The sequence below is a fragment of the Salvelinus fontinalis genome, chromosome 36 (genome assembly GCF_029448725.1).
Source record: "Salvelinus fontinalis isolate EN_2023a chromosome 36, ASM2944872v1, whole genome shotgun sequence".
NCBI classification, from domain to species: Eukaryota; Metazoa; Chordata; class Actinopteri; order Salmoniformes; family Salmonidae; genus Salvelinus; species Salvelinus fontinalis.
The window spans coordinates 20,483,623-20,497,167 of record NC_074700.1 but is presented as its reverse complement, the minus strand read 5'-3'; the positions used below and the strand labels follow the sequence as shown (position 1 = coordinate 20,497,167).

At 39.2% G+C, this 13,545-nt stretch overlaps 1 protein-coding gene across 1 annotated transcript in view; it reads left to right on the top strand.

Moving 5' to 3' along the window:
- Positions 1-13,545, top strand: part of LOC129835473 (uncharacterized) — a 66,249-nt gene that overhangs the window by 538 nt on the left and 52,166 nt on the right. The window contains exons 2-3 of the mRNA XM_055901110.1: positions 8,081-8,360; positions 8,553-8,698. Coding sequence (XP_055757085.1) covers positions 8,081-8,360; positions 8,553-8,698 — 426 coding nt within the window. The remainder of the gene's footprint in view (positions 1-8,080; positions 8,361-8,552; positions 8,699-13,545) is intronic.

Below are 13,545 nucleotides of genomic sequence, written 5' to 3'. Positions count from 1 at the left end.
GATTGACTTATCTTTTTTATATTACTTTATAAATAGATGATTGGAAAATACAAAGTTGTCATATCTACAACTTGATCTTAACATGAGGAATTGTAAGATCCCTGTTCCTAAGAACTCTAAGGCATCATGCCACAATGACTACCACCCTATAGCACTCACATCAGTAATCATTAACTCCATCATCCAGTTGCTGGGCAGGGGGTTGAATGACTGTCAAAGATAAAATAAAAAAATTCTGTCAAAATAAACAAACATTATTATTTTATTTTTTACCTTTTTTTCAATTAAAAAATAAATAATTCTAAGGGGTGGATCAGCTTAATATTGTAGAAAGAATGTTGCTTCCATCAATGTAATTGTCTGCATAATTTCCAATCCCCCATATATTTTTGGGGTAAATATATATATCCATACACTCATGCATACATATACACATATATACATACACATACCTATATAGACATACATACTTTTTAAAAGAATATACCTTTATTATTATTCCCCGCAACCCTACCACCGATCCCCCAATTGGAGTAAACTAATAAACACTTCGGCTTTTACCTTCAATTTATACATCTTATACACATTTTACAGACACAGTCTACTTTACAATAGTTCTCTCTTGTTTGTTCTTAGTCCTTCCTCTATTTCTGATGTCCATCCAGTTTTATTTCTATTTGTAACTGTGCTATTTCACAAAAGTTCCGAACCTATATACATTTTACAGATCCCATATGTTTTACATTGTTTATCTTGTTATTAGTCCCACCCTTCAGCTCCATTCAACCCCTCCCATCTATCTCTCAACATCATCCATTTCGGATTTCTATTTGCCATATATTTGTGCTGTGATGTGCTGTGATGCTTCACAAAATAATTGAACCTTTCTATTCTCATAGCTTCTACAGATTATAAATTAAAAATATATTTTTTTGCTAAAATAATAATAATATTATTGATTGATTGACTGTGGCTTTTCAAATCACGCCAGTATTGCTATCTGCAGCATTAGTTCTAGGCAAATGTTGCAATTCTTCAGCCATTCCTGGACCTGTGACCAAAAACTAGCTACATATGGACAATACCAAAATAAATGATCTAATGACTCTGCCTCCTCACAGCAGAATCTGCAGAGCTGGGAAGATTGTATCCCCCATATACTGTATATAACATTCTATTGGTTGCAAGAATTTTGTATAGTAATTTAAATTGAAAAAATTGACGTTTTGAATCCGGCGTTGTTTTGCGTATCAATTCATAAACCATGTGCCATGGAATGGGTACATCGAAAATCTTTTCACAACAATTTTGCAATTTATATGGCACAGCTGTCAGTTTTTTGGACCTTAAATGAAATTGGTATATGTTTTTATTTATCACACTTTTCTTTAACTATTTATGTTCTTTAATACAGGGCCGACATACACGTTTTTTCCCCTTCTACTTGCCTCTTCCATTTTTGTGGTAATGCTGCAATTAATTGGTTGTAATTTTTGTGTGACATAACTCATCCAGTCCTATTTATGATATCATTCACTAAAATTATACCTTTTTTTAAAAATATTTTTTTTAAATTTCTTCGAAAAATACCGTTTTTTTTTATCAATTAGTATATTTGAATTTAACCACAATATTTGTTGTATTATTTGTTCTGTCTTTTCAGGTGGATTAAACTGAAATTGCAACCAACTTTCTAAGGCTTGTTTAAAAAATAAAGATATTTTGGAGATTATTTCCTTGTCAAACAACCGAAAGTGAGCAGGTGTAATCTGAATAAAGGGAAAAAGGCCCTTCTTGAACATAGGATGAGACATTCGTACCAATTTACTAGATTGGATTTAAGTATAACTTTTGTATGACTGATGCCTTTAGTGAGAGGTCTAACGCTTTAATATTTAATCATTTCTGCCCTCCGAATTCATATTCGTTATATAAATAGGCCCTTTTAATGTTATCTGGTTTGCCGTTGCAAATAAAATTGAATATTTTTTGTTCATATAATTTAAAAAGCAGGTCACTAGGTGTAGGCAAAACCATAAGCAAATAGGTCAACTGTGATATGACTAAAGAGTTAATCAGGGTGATTTTCCCACAAATAGACAGCTTTTTTCCTTTCCATGGTAGGAAGATCTATTTTTGCTAACTTTCTATAAACATTTATTGGAGTGAGATCATTTCTTTCTTTTGGGATTTGTATACCGAGTATGTCCACATCTCCGTCAGACCATTTAATTGGTAAACTACATGGTAATGTAACATTTGCATTTTTTAGTGATCCAATACATAATATAGTACACTTATCATAATTTGGTTTTAATCCAGAGAGGATGGCAAAAGTATCTAGATCCTCTATGAGGCCGTGGAGAGACTCTAATTGTGGTTTTAAAAGAAAACATGAATCATCAGCGTACAATGACACCTTAGTTTTTAAGCCACGGATTTCTAATCCCTTAATATTTTTGTTTTATCTAATCTTAACAGCTAACATTTCGATGGCAATAATAAATAGATATGCCGATAGTGGACAACCTTGTTTTACTCCTCTAGATAGTTTAAAACTTTCTGAGATGTAGCCATTATTTACTATTTTACACCTAGGGTTACTATACCTAACTTTAACTTCTCTGGGGCAGGTGGGACGCAAACGTCCCACCGGCCAATAGCCAGGGAAAATACAGTGCGCCATATTCAAATAACATGATATAAAAATCAAACTTTCATTAAATCACACATGTAAGATACCAAATTAAAGCTACACTCGTTGTGAATCCAGCCAACATGTCAGATTTCAAAAAAGTTTTTCGGCGAAAGCATAAGATGCTATTATCTGATGATAGCACATCAGTAAACAAACAGAGTAACATATTTCAACACTGCAAGCACGACACAAAACGCAGAAATAAAATATAAATCATGCCTTACCTTTGACGAAATTCTTCTGTTGGCACTCCAATATGTCCAATAAACATCACAAATGGTCCTTTTGTTCGATTAATTCCGTCGATATATATCCAAAATGTCAATTTATTTGGACCGTTTCATCCAGAAAAACACAGCTTCCAACTTTCGCCAAGTCACTACAAAATATATCAAAAGTTACATGTAAATTTACCAAAACATTTCAAACTACTTTTGTCATACAACGTTAGGTATTATTAAACGTTAATAATCGATCAATTTGAAGACGGGATGATCTGTGTTCAATACAAAAAGAAACCAAACTGACGCAACTTTTTTCATAACGTGACTCTCTCCAAAAATTTACTTCATGTGACCCTCATTTACGATAGCCCTACTTCTTCAGTACACAAAGGAATAACCTCAACCGATTTCCAGGGACTGGTGACATCCAGTGGAAGCGGTAGGAACTGCAAGCAAGTCCATTAGAAATCTGGTATCTCTAAAAAACCTAATTGAAAAGACAGTGACATCAAAAAAAAAAAAATTCTGAATGGTTTGTCCTCAGGGTTTTGCCTGCTACATAAGTTCTGTTATTCTCACAAACATGATTCAAACAGTTTTAGAAACTTCAGAGTGTTTTCCATCCAAATCTACTAATAATATGCATATCTTATATTCTGGGGATGAGTAGCAAGTAGTTGAATTTTGGCATGCTATTTTTCCCGAAAGTGAAAAAGCTGCGCCCTGCCCTCAAGAAGTTTTAACCCATTTTATAAGAGATTCTCCAAAATTGAAATATTCTAGGCATTTATATATAAACTCCATTCGTACTTTATGAAAAGCTTTTTCAAAGTCAACAAACATTATTAGATCCAATGCCTTTTGTCCTGAGACTGATGCCATGCAAGCGTTTGTACGCGCGTACACTTGCATACACACACTTTCATTCAAATTCACACGTGTACACAAACGGACATACACACATGTAAGTAGTGCCACATATGCACACAAACAGTTGGCCTTGATGTCTTTTGTTTTTGTCTTTTGTTTTTGTTGTTGGTTGTTGGCGCATCGGGTGGGTGGTAGTTTTAGTTGGGTTGGGGGGGGACGGTGGATTGGGGGAGGGGTGGAAATGGGAGGGTTTGGGGTGGGGAGTGGAGTGGAGGGGGAGGTTTTTTGGGAAGGATTTGTGTGTGTGGGGGGGGGGGTCTTGGATGGTTGAGGGGCAGCTCCCGAGGGGAACTGTGGGGGGATCTTGGATGGTTGGTCGCCTGGCGGTTGGGAGCTTGGGCCGGTGGCCGAGAGGTGGCTGGTTTGGGTCCCCTTATTCGCCTGGGTGGGGCATCTGTCCTTGTGCTCTTGGACAGGGCTCTTGACCCTGGTTGCTCCTGTTGGTCACTCTGGATGGGAGTCTGTTAGATGACTGAATGTAATGTAAATGTTGAGCGGCTTCACTGCAGGTAGATTGTACAGGCCCCCATTAAAACCTCTTAAGGATAAGGCCCTTCTTTTCAATTTTCGCCTAAAATGACATACCCAAATCTAACTGCCTGTAGCTCAGGACCTGAAGCAAGGATATGCATATTCTTGATACCATTTGAAAGGAAACACTTTGAAGTTTGTGAAACTGTGAAATGAATGTAGGAGAACAAAACACAAAAGATCTAGTAAAAGATAATACAAAGAAAAAAAGAAAACATTTCCATTTTTGTTGCATCATCTTTGACATGAAAAAGAAAAGCCACACATTCAGCTAGGAAGCTGTAGGGAATGTAGAAAGTGTCCACAAAAGGGCAACAGTGTATGTGTGAAGTTTCAGACTGATAACTTTAAGAATGAGCAAGCTACGTTTAGTATGAAGTCACCCAGGTGTCCCTCACAATTTGCCTAAATGTACCCAAGTGGCAGAATTGGTAAATTGATACATTTTCAAGAACATAACTATAGAAAATATACAAAAATGCTATGCTAATAAAAAATACAAGTTTACACACTCCCAGGAATGTCATTAACTTCCTACATGAAATGTACTAACAGGAGACACGACAAGAATGCTGATCCAATGTCTCCAAACACAGAAGTGAAATATTTAAGATAAGCGCCAAGTTAGCAGCCAACACTGATCTAATGTCATAAGTGAACACACCACAAACCACACACAAAGGTTTTTTTAAATTACATTAAAATGTACACACTATTTACAATTACAGTATTTAGAACACCCTCTACACAATATTGTGCTGCTGGGCACAAGTTCCAAGTCTCTTTCTGCTGTCAAGCACATTCCATCCTCTACTTGTAGGCTGGCTGGGTTTTCACACCTCTAGATGGCTGGGCGGGGGTTTGTTGTGGAGCCAGAGAGAGCAGCAGTCAGACTAAGTGGGGGATGGAGGACTTGAATGTGTTCTCTTTGAAGTCAGTCTTTACCACTATTGAAGATTTTTTTTTTTTATCAGTAAGATCTGAAGTTTATTACTTATTTTATTGAACCTTTATTTTAGCAATACATCAAATTAACAACACATCTACAAACATATATTATATAGAGTAGGGAGAACACTGTTGAAATGTGTGTACCAATTTTTTTCACATTTTATTTTATTAACTAGGCAAGTCAGTACAAATTCTTAATTACAATGACGCCTACCCCGGTCAAACCCGGACGATGCTGGGCCAATGGTGCCCCTCTATGAGACTCCCAATCACAGGTGTATGATGCAGCCTGTGATGCAGCCTGGATTCGAACCAGGTACTGCAGTGTGTTAGACCACTGCGCCACTCAGGAGCCCAATGTGTATTGTATGTTGACTTTGACATGTTGTGACTTTCAAGTATCTTGTTTGCTAGTCATACATATATTTCTTCAGGGATTTTACATATATATATAAATATTTTATTTGATTGCTATATATACATATATATATATATATATATATATATATATATATATATATATATATAGCAATCATATATATATATATATGTATATATAGCAATCAAATAAAATATTTCAAAAAATCTAATGAAAACTATGCAACCATTCAAACAACTGCATTAGCATGAGAATATATATTTAAAAAAATGTATTTCACTTACCAGTCTAAGGTCGCATCCTTTCCTTTAGCTGTTGTCTAAACTATATTCACTAACTGATTCCGTGACACTTTCCCAGAAGATTTCTGCTAGAATATTGTCCAATAGCTGTATACCTGGACATTGATTTAGCTTTTCCAGTATTAGTAGCCATGATATTTACATTGACATTTAAGTCCTTTAGCAGACACTCTTATCCAGAGCAACTTACAAATTGGAAAGTTCATACATAGTCATAACAGATATGCCTAACGCGCTGCGACGTGTTCTTGCATGGATTTCCAATGGCCACTCGACTCTCATAAGCGCGAGATTAGCACAAAGGTTTTTCTTCACACAAAGGGTTTCCACATACTCACGTAAAGCACAGCTCATTGGCTATCTAGCTAGCTAGGTTTCAAAACGATAGGTAGCCATGGGACAAAGATACAGTCAATCAAGTGAACCCCCGCCCGTCTCATCGACGTGCAATGATGTCATGTCTCCCTGGCTAAAATTGGCTTTCCAAAGGATATACTGAATGCAGAATGATATAGCAAAGGCTGGTTACTTTTTAGAGTGCCTGAGGAATAAATACGAACCTTATTTGACTGGGTTAAACAATGTTTAGCATTCGATTTTCACAGATTTCTTTCTTTGCAAGTTGAACGAGTGGAAATACAAAATCGATCGTGCATACTATATCAATCTTTTTAGGATATAAAAAAGGTTTTTATAAAAGAAAATGACACTACATGTTATCTCTGGGACCCTTAGGATGACAAATCAGAGCAAGATTTCAGAATGTAAGGAAATTATTTTCCTTCGGATGTGAATCTATCAAACCTGTCGCGAGATAAAAGTGTTTTGTTGTTGTGCACTCTCCTCAAGCAATAGCATGGTATTTTTTCACTGTAATAGCTACTGGACAATGCAGTTAGATTAACAAGAATTTAAGCATTCTACCAATATAAGACACTTATATGTACGGGGAAATTGGTTGTACTTTACAACAACGCTCTAGTCACATTATGCATATTGGGCAACAACTGTCCCATAGACGGGACACCGATCCATAAGAGGTTTTAACATCAGCGGGACTGAAGTGGAGCGCGTCGAGAGTTTCAAGTTCCTTGGAGTCTACATCACCATCAAACTATCATGGTCCAAACACACCAAGACAGTTGTGAAGATGGCACGACAACACCTTTTTGATTGATTAGATTTTTTTAAACTTTACTTTATTTAGGAAATATTTGATCAACTTTATTTCTTGATCTGCATTGTTGGGTTAAGGGCTTGTAAGTAAGCATTTCACGGGTAGGTCTACACCTGTTGTATTCTCTGATTTGTGTCCGACTTGCTCAGGTGGAATAAACATACACTTGCGTCATTTTTCAATGCTGATTTGAATGTCATTGAGAAAACAGAGAAGTGTCAAATATTTTTTTTCAAACATCCTTTCTAAATGTAAAATTAATCCTCAAAGTAATCATCTAGTTCTTCAAAAGTATCTGTAATCTGATTACAATATTTCTGCTGGTAATGGATTCCAGTTACCGTTTTTTTTGTAATCCCGTACATGTAACAGATTACATGTAATCCGTTACTCCCCAACCCTGATTATGCTTAATTGCTTTATTCTTATTCACAGGGCCCTAAACACTCACACACACCGATACTCCAACACACACACACTCAATCCATAATTTGCTCTCACACACATAATATGCACTCTACACACACGCACACCAACTCGCATACAATCATCATTTACACTGCTGTTACTCTGTTTATCATAAATCCTGATGCCTAGTCACCTTACCACTATACATTTCTCCCTCTATCACTCCAGTATCCCTGCACATTGTAAATATGGTACTGGAACTGACTGACCCATTATATAGTATGATTCATTACTTTCTCCTGTTCCTCTCATTTCTTATTTTTATTTATTGTGTGTTTTTGTTCTAACTTCTGATATTTTTAGAATTACATTACTGCATTGTTGGGTTTAGAGCTTGCAAGAAAGACATTTCAACGTGAAACTTCATTGGCAATAATTTGTAATTTCTGTATTAAAACAGTATTTTCTCTGTCCCTGTAGTAAATGTAGCGTTGAAAGGAGTGGCCACCCAGTCATCAACAGAATGGTATTGCATAGCTCAAAATGCCATTGATGGGAACAGAGAATCAGACGGTCAGAAAGGATCCTGCACCCACACTGCATATGACACCAACCCCTGGTGGAGAGTGGACTTACTGGATGTGTACAGAGTGACAGCTGTCACCATCACCAACAGAGGAGACTGCTGTTCTGAGAGGCTTAATGGTGCTGAGATCCGCATCGGTAACTCACTGGAGAACAATGGCATCAACAACCCCAGGTCACATATAAATAAATAAAAACAACACGTAGATTTGTACTTGTCTCTGGAATCTATTAGGATACATTGGTTTTCATCCATACTTCTGTTGCTACTCTGTGGCTTTATATTTAACAGACTGATGATGGTATTCTACATGGTACTGCACATTCTAGAGCGTCCTCATTCATTCACTATCTCTCTCTCTTTCAGATGTGTTGTCATATCCCTCATCCAAGCAGGAGAGACCAAAACTGTCCAGTGTAATGAGATGGAGGGTCGCTACGTTGTTGTGGTCATCCCTGACAGGAATGAATATCTCACTCTGTGTGAGGTGGAAGTATATGGCACTCCTAGAGGTAATCATCTATAACTGTCTTCACTGTTCACATTTATTTTTGATCATAAAAGTAATATTATATGACAGATCTGTAGGAGAATCAAAGCTGATGTCATAAATCAAAAGAGAAAACAGAATGGTGTAATGAATGGTTGAAGTTTCTGCCAAATCTAACAAAGTAAAGTCAATATTGTTATATGGTGGTGAGAATTCCTGCATTTAAAGTTGAAATATGATGTCAGTGTCCCCTTAAATGAGAGCTGTGAACTCTTGACTTCTGTTTCAGACCCACTCACCCCTCCCACCTCCACTCCACCTCCCACCACCACTATCCCCCCTTCTTCTCCCCCTTTTTCTCCAACATCCCCCCTCACCCCTCCCACCTCCACTCCACCTCCCACCACCACTATCCCCCCTTCTTCTCCCCCTTTTTCTCCAACATCCCCCCTCACCCCTCCCACCTCCACTCTACCTCCCACCACCACTATCCCCCCTTCTTCTCCCCCTTTTTCTCCAACATCCCCCCTCACCCCTCCCACCTCCACTCCACCTCCCACCACCACTATCCCCCCTTCTTCTCCCCCATTTTCTCCAACATCCCCCCTCACCCCTCCCACCTCCACTCTACCTCCCACCACCACTATCCCCCCTTCTTCTCCCCCTTTTTCTCCAATATCCCCCCTCACCCCTCCCACCTCTACTCAATCTCTCACCATTACTTTTCTCCCCTCTTCCCCAACATCCCCTTCCTCCTCTCAATCTCCCACCTCCACCAGTGCTTCTACCCTTCTCCCCTCCACTTCCACTCCACCTCCTCCTTCCACCAGTTTCACCTTCTTGAGGAGGAAGGTGATGGTGGTGAGGGAGAAGCTGTGCTGGTCCGATGCTCTGTTCTACTGCAGAGAGCACTACTGGGACCTGGTCAGTGTTCGCAACGAGACAGAGCAGAGGGTCCTGGAGAAACTGGTGAATGACAGTAACCTCATCACACCCCTCACCTCCCATCTGTGGCTGAGCCTGCGCAGGTACACTACCTAATGGTTTTAACAGTCAAATATTAATTTTATAGCAGCCATCCAATGTCGTGTACCAACAGTTGCTGAATATCTTCTCATCTTCAGTTTGCTCCACTGTTCATGCACCTTGATTTTAAAGTGAGGCAGCTTTTCTCTGCCTGCAGGTACATCCTGGGAGACACGTGGTACTGGATGACCGGAGACAGTATGAACTACACCCACTGGGTGAACGGCGTCCCACCTAGGAAGGACATCTCCAACCCCTGTGGAGCGTTGACCAACGGGGCCAACGGAGGGAACTTCCTCTGGGTGGAGCGGCTTTGTGGTGACCATTACAACTTCCTCTGCTACTCAGGTACCTGCTTTTCTCATGATACAGGTGGAAGACTATTTTTCATTGGAGTAGATGTTCTTCTTTATAAAGTTTCTTTCAGCATTGTTTCTGCCTAGTTTTCTAATATCTGTGTCAATGACTGCTCCCTATGTGGTTTAGAGACCATGTTGCCTCTCTCTTGTCTCTCTCTGTCCTCAGGTCCTGAAGCAGGGGTCAACAGAGTGGATTTCTACAGCAGCAGACGGCCATATTGAGGCGCTGTGGAGCTCCAGAGGCTGACATCCAATCCCCTTTATATTTTCCTGTTGTAAAATTACCTAATTTTGTTTTACATTTTATAACATTGTGTGTGATTTAATATTAATGTTATAGATTATGAGAGCATTGTTCCTTTATACAATCACAATGCTGTCAAAGTGTGTTTTTAAAGAGTCGATTGAATGCCCCACACGTCACACGTGACATAATTTTGAATATTGAATAGCTCCCTGTAAGTTTATGCTAAAGATTTACCTACACATCAATCCCCTGTGTCACGAACCGACTCGTAGCCTGTGACAAAGAGGGAGACAACGTGGAAATAAGGAATAACAAAAATATTTTTATTTAAAAAAGTAAACTACATGCAATTTAATTAACAATGGTGTGTGTAGTCAGTAATGTACATGAGTGGTTGCGTGCATAAATTGTGATAATGAGGGGTGATGAGAGGTGCCAAAACAAACAAGCCACAAAATGGCACAACCAAAAATAACGTGTGTCTGCGTGGAGAGAGTCTCCTCAACGTATGGCGGAAAGGTGTATTTATCCCCGGGACACCCCCGAGCACAGTTGTGTCCCATTTCGGTGACGACCCTCCCGGCTCCGCCCACCGACATCCTATTAAGGAAAACAAGAGCAAAGAAAAATAATTTTGCAGACAGTGTGGAAGGGTCGTCACACCTCTTAACACTGAGATATATTTACATGCACATTTGTGGCCTGCTGGAGGTCATTTTGCAGGGCTCTGGCAGTGCTCCTCCTTGCACAAAGGCGGAGGTAGCGGTCCTGCTGCTGGGTTGTTGCCCTCCTACGGCCTCCTCCACGTCTCCTGATGTACTGGCCTGTCTCCTGGTAGCGCCTCCATGTTCTGGACACTACTCTGACAGACACAGCAAACCTTCTTGCCACAGCTCGCATTGATGTGCCATCCTGGATGAGCTGCACTACCTGAGCCACTTGTGTGGGTTGTAGACTCCGTCTCATGCTACCACTAGAGTGAAAGCACCGCCAGCATTCAAAAGTGACCAAAACATCAGCCAGGAAGCATAGGAACTGAGAAGTGGTCTGTGGTCACCACCTGCAGAATCACTCCTTTATTGGGGGTGTCTGGCTAATTGCCTATAATTTCCACCTTTTGTCTATTCCATTTGCACAACAGCATGTGAAATTTATTGTCAATCAGTGTTGCTTCCTAAGTGGACAGTTTGATTTCACAGAAGTGTGATTGACTTGGAGTTACATTGTGTTGTTTAAGTGTTCCCTTTATTTCTTTGAGCAGTGTATATATATAATACTTTTTTATCTTTGAATTTCATATTTACATCCATTTGACATTGTTTTCAAACTCTTTATTGGTGTTATCATCACATATACTGTACATGATACACTTTTGATGTTTGATTTTTGAATTGATGTTAAATTATGAAGTTAGATTATGATAAATTATGATTGTAAATTATGATAGTAAATGATTGTAAATTATAGTACATGATGATGATAAATGGTCATAGTAAATGATGGTAAATGAGGATTTTATATGATGTTGATGTTCTTTTTACCATCAGTAGTGGTGATGTGGAGCAGGTCTGTAATGCAGTTTGTATGTGACGTAGGATGTTTTTACAAACCGTTTCTTTTCTGTTTATTTTTAAGGTGGAATTAGGAAATAGAAAAAATGACATCCAACATTTATTTGTCTTTTATGTTACATTACATTAGAATATTACATCTACACATCACGGTCTAAGATACAGCCTTTATCCACTGGACTAGAGAACACGAGAGAACACGAGAGGATGCTAGAGAACACTATAGAATATGTTAAAGCCACTCTGTAAGATCTGGTTACCATCAAAGAAAAAGTGGTCCCAACGATGCAATCATAGAGATACTAATCAATTATTCTAAATGTACAGTGCCTTCAGAAAGTATTCAACCTCCTTGACTTTTTCCACATTTTGTTGCATTACAAAGTGGGATTAAAAATAATTGAATTGTCATGTTTGATCAACGATCTACACAAACTACTCAGTAATGTCAATGTGGAAGAAAACGATTTTTTTGTACAAATTCATGAAAAATAAAACAGTAATATATCTTGATTAGATAAGTATTCAACCCCGTGAGTCAATACATGTCAGAAACACCTTTGGCAGAAATTACAGCTTGTGAGTCTTTTTCGGTAGGTCTCTAAGCGCTTTGGACACCTGGATTATACAACATTTGCACATCATTCTTTTTATAATTCTTCAAGCACTGTCAAATTGGTTGTTTATCATTGCAATAGATTTTCAAGCCTATTTAAGTCAAGACTGTAACTAGGCCACTCAGGAACGTTCAATGTCATCTTGATAAGCAACTCCAGTGTAGATTTGGCCTTATGTTTTAGGTTATTGTCCTGCTGAAAAGTGTATTTGTCTTCCAGTGTCTGTTGGAAAGCAGACTGAACCTGGTTTTCCAAAAAATCTCCCTAGTCCTTGCCACTGACAAGCATACCCATAACATGATGCTGCAACTTCGCAATATAAAGAGTGGTACTCAGTGATGTGTTGTGTTGGATTTTCCCCAAACATAATGCTTTGTATTCAGGACAAAAAGTTTTAAAAATGAACACATTCTTTACACTATTACTTTATTGCCTTGTTGCAAACAGGATGCAGTTTTTAGAATATTTTTATTCTGTACAACATTTACATTTACATTTAAGTCATTTAGCAGACGCTCTTATCCAGAGCGACTTACAAATTGGTGCATTCACCTAATGACATCCAGTGGAACAGCCACTTTACAATAGTGCATCTAGATCTTTTAAGGGGGGGGGGGGGGGGGCAGAAGGATTGCTTTATCCTATCCTAGGTATTCCTTGAAGAGGTGGGGTTTCAGGTGTCTCCGGAAGGTGGTGATTGACTCCGCTGTCCTGGCGTCGTGAGGGAGTTTGTTCCACCATTGGGGTGCCAGGGCAGCGAACAGTTTTGACTGGGCTGAGCGGGAACTGTACTTCCTCAGTGGTAGGGAGGCGAGCAGGCCAGAGGTGGATGAACGCAGTGCCCTTGTTTGGGTGTAGGGCCTGATCAGAGCCTGAAGGTACTGAGGTGCCGTTCCCCTCACAGCTCCGTAGGCAAGCACCATGGTCTTGTAGCGGATGCGAGCTTCAACTGGAAGCCAGTGGAGAGAGCGGAGGAGCGGGGTGACGTGAGAGAACTTGGGAAGGTTGAACACCAGACGGGCTGCGGCGTTCTGGATGAGTTGTAGGGG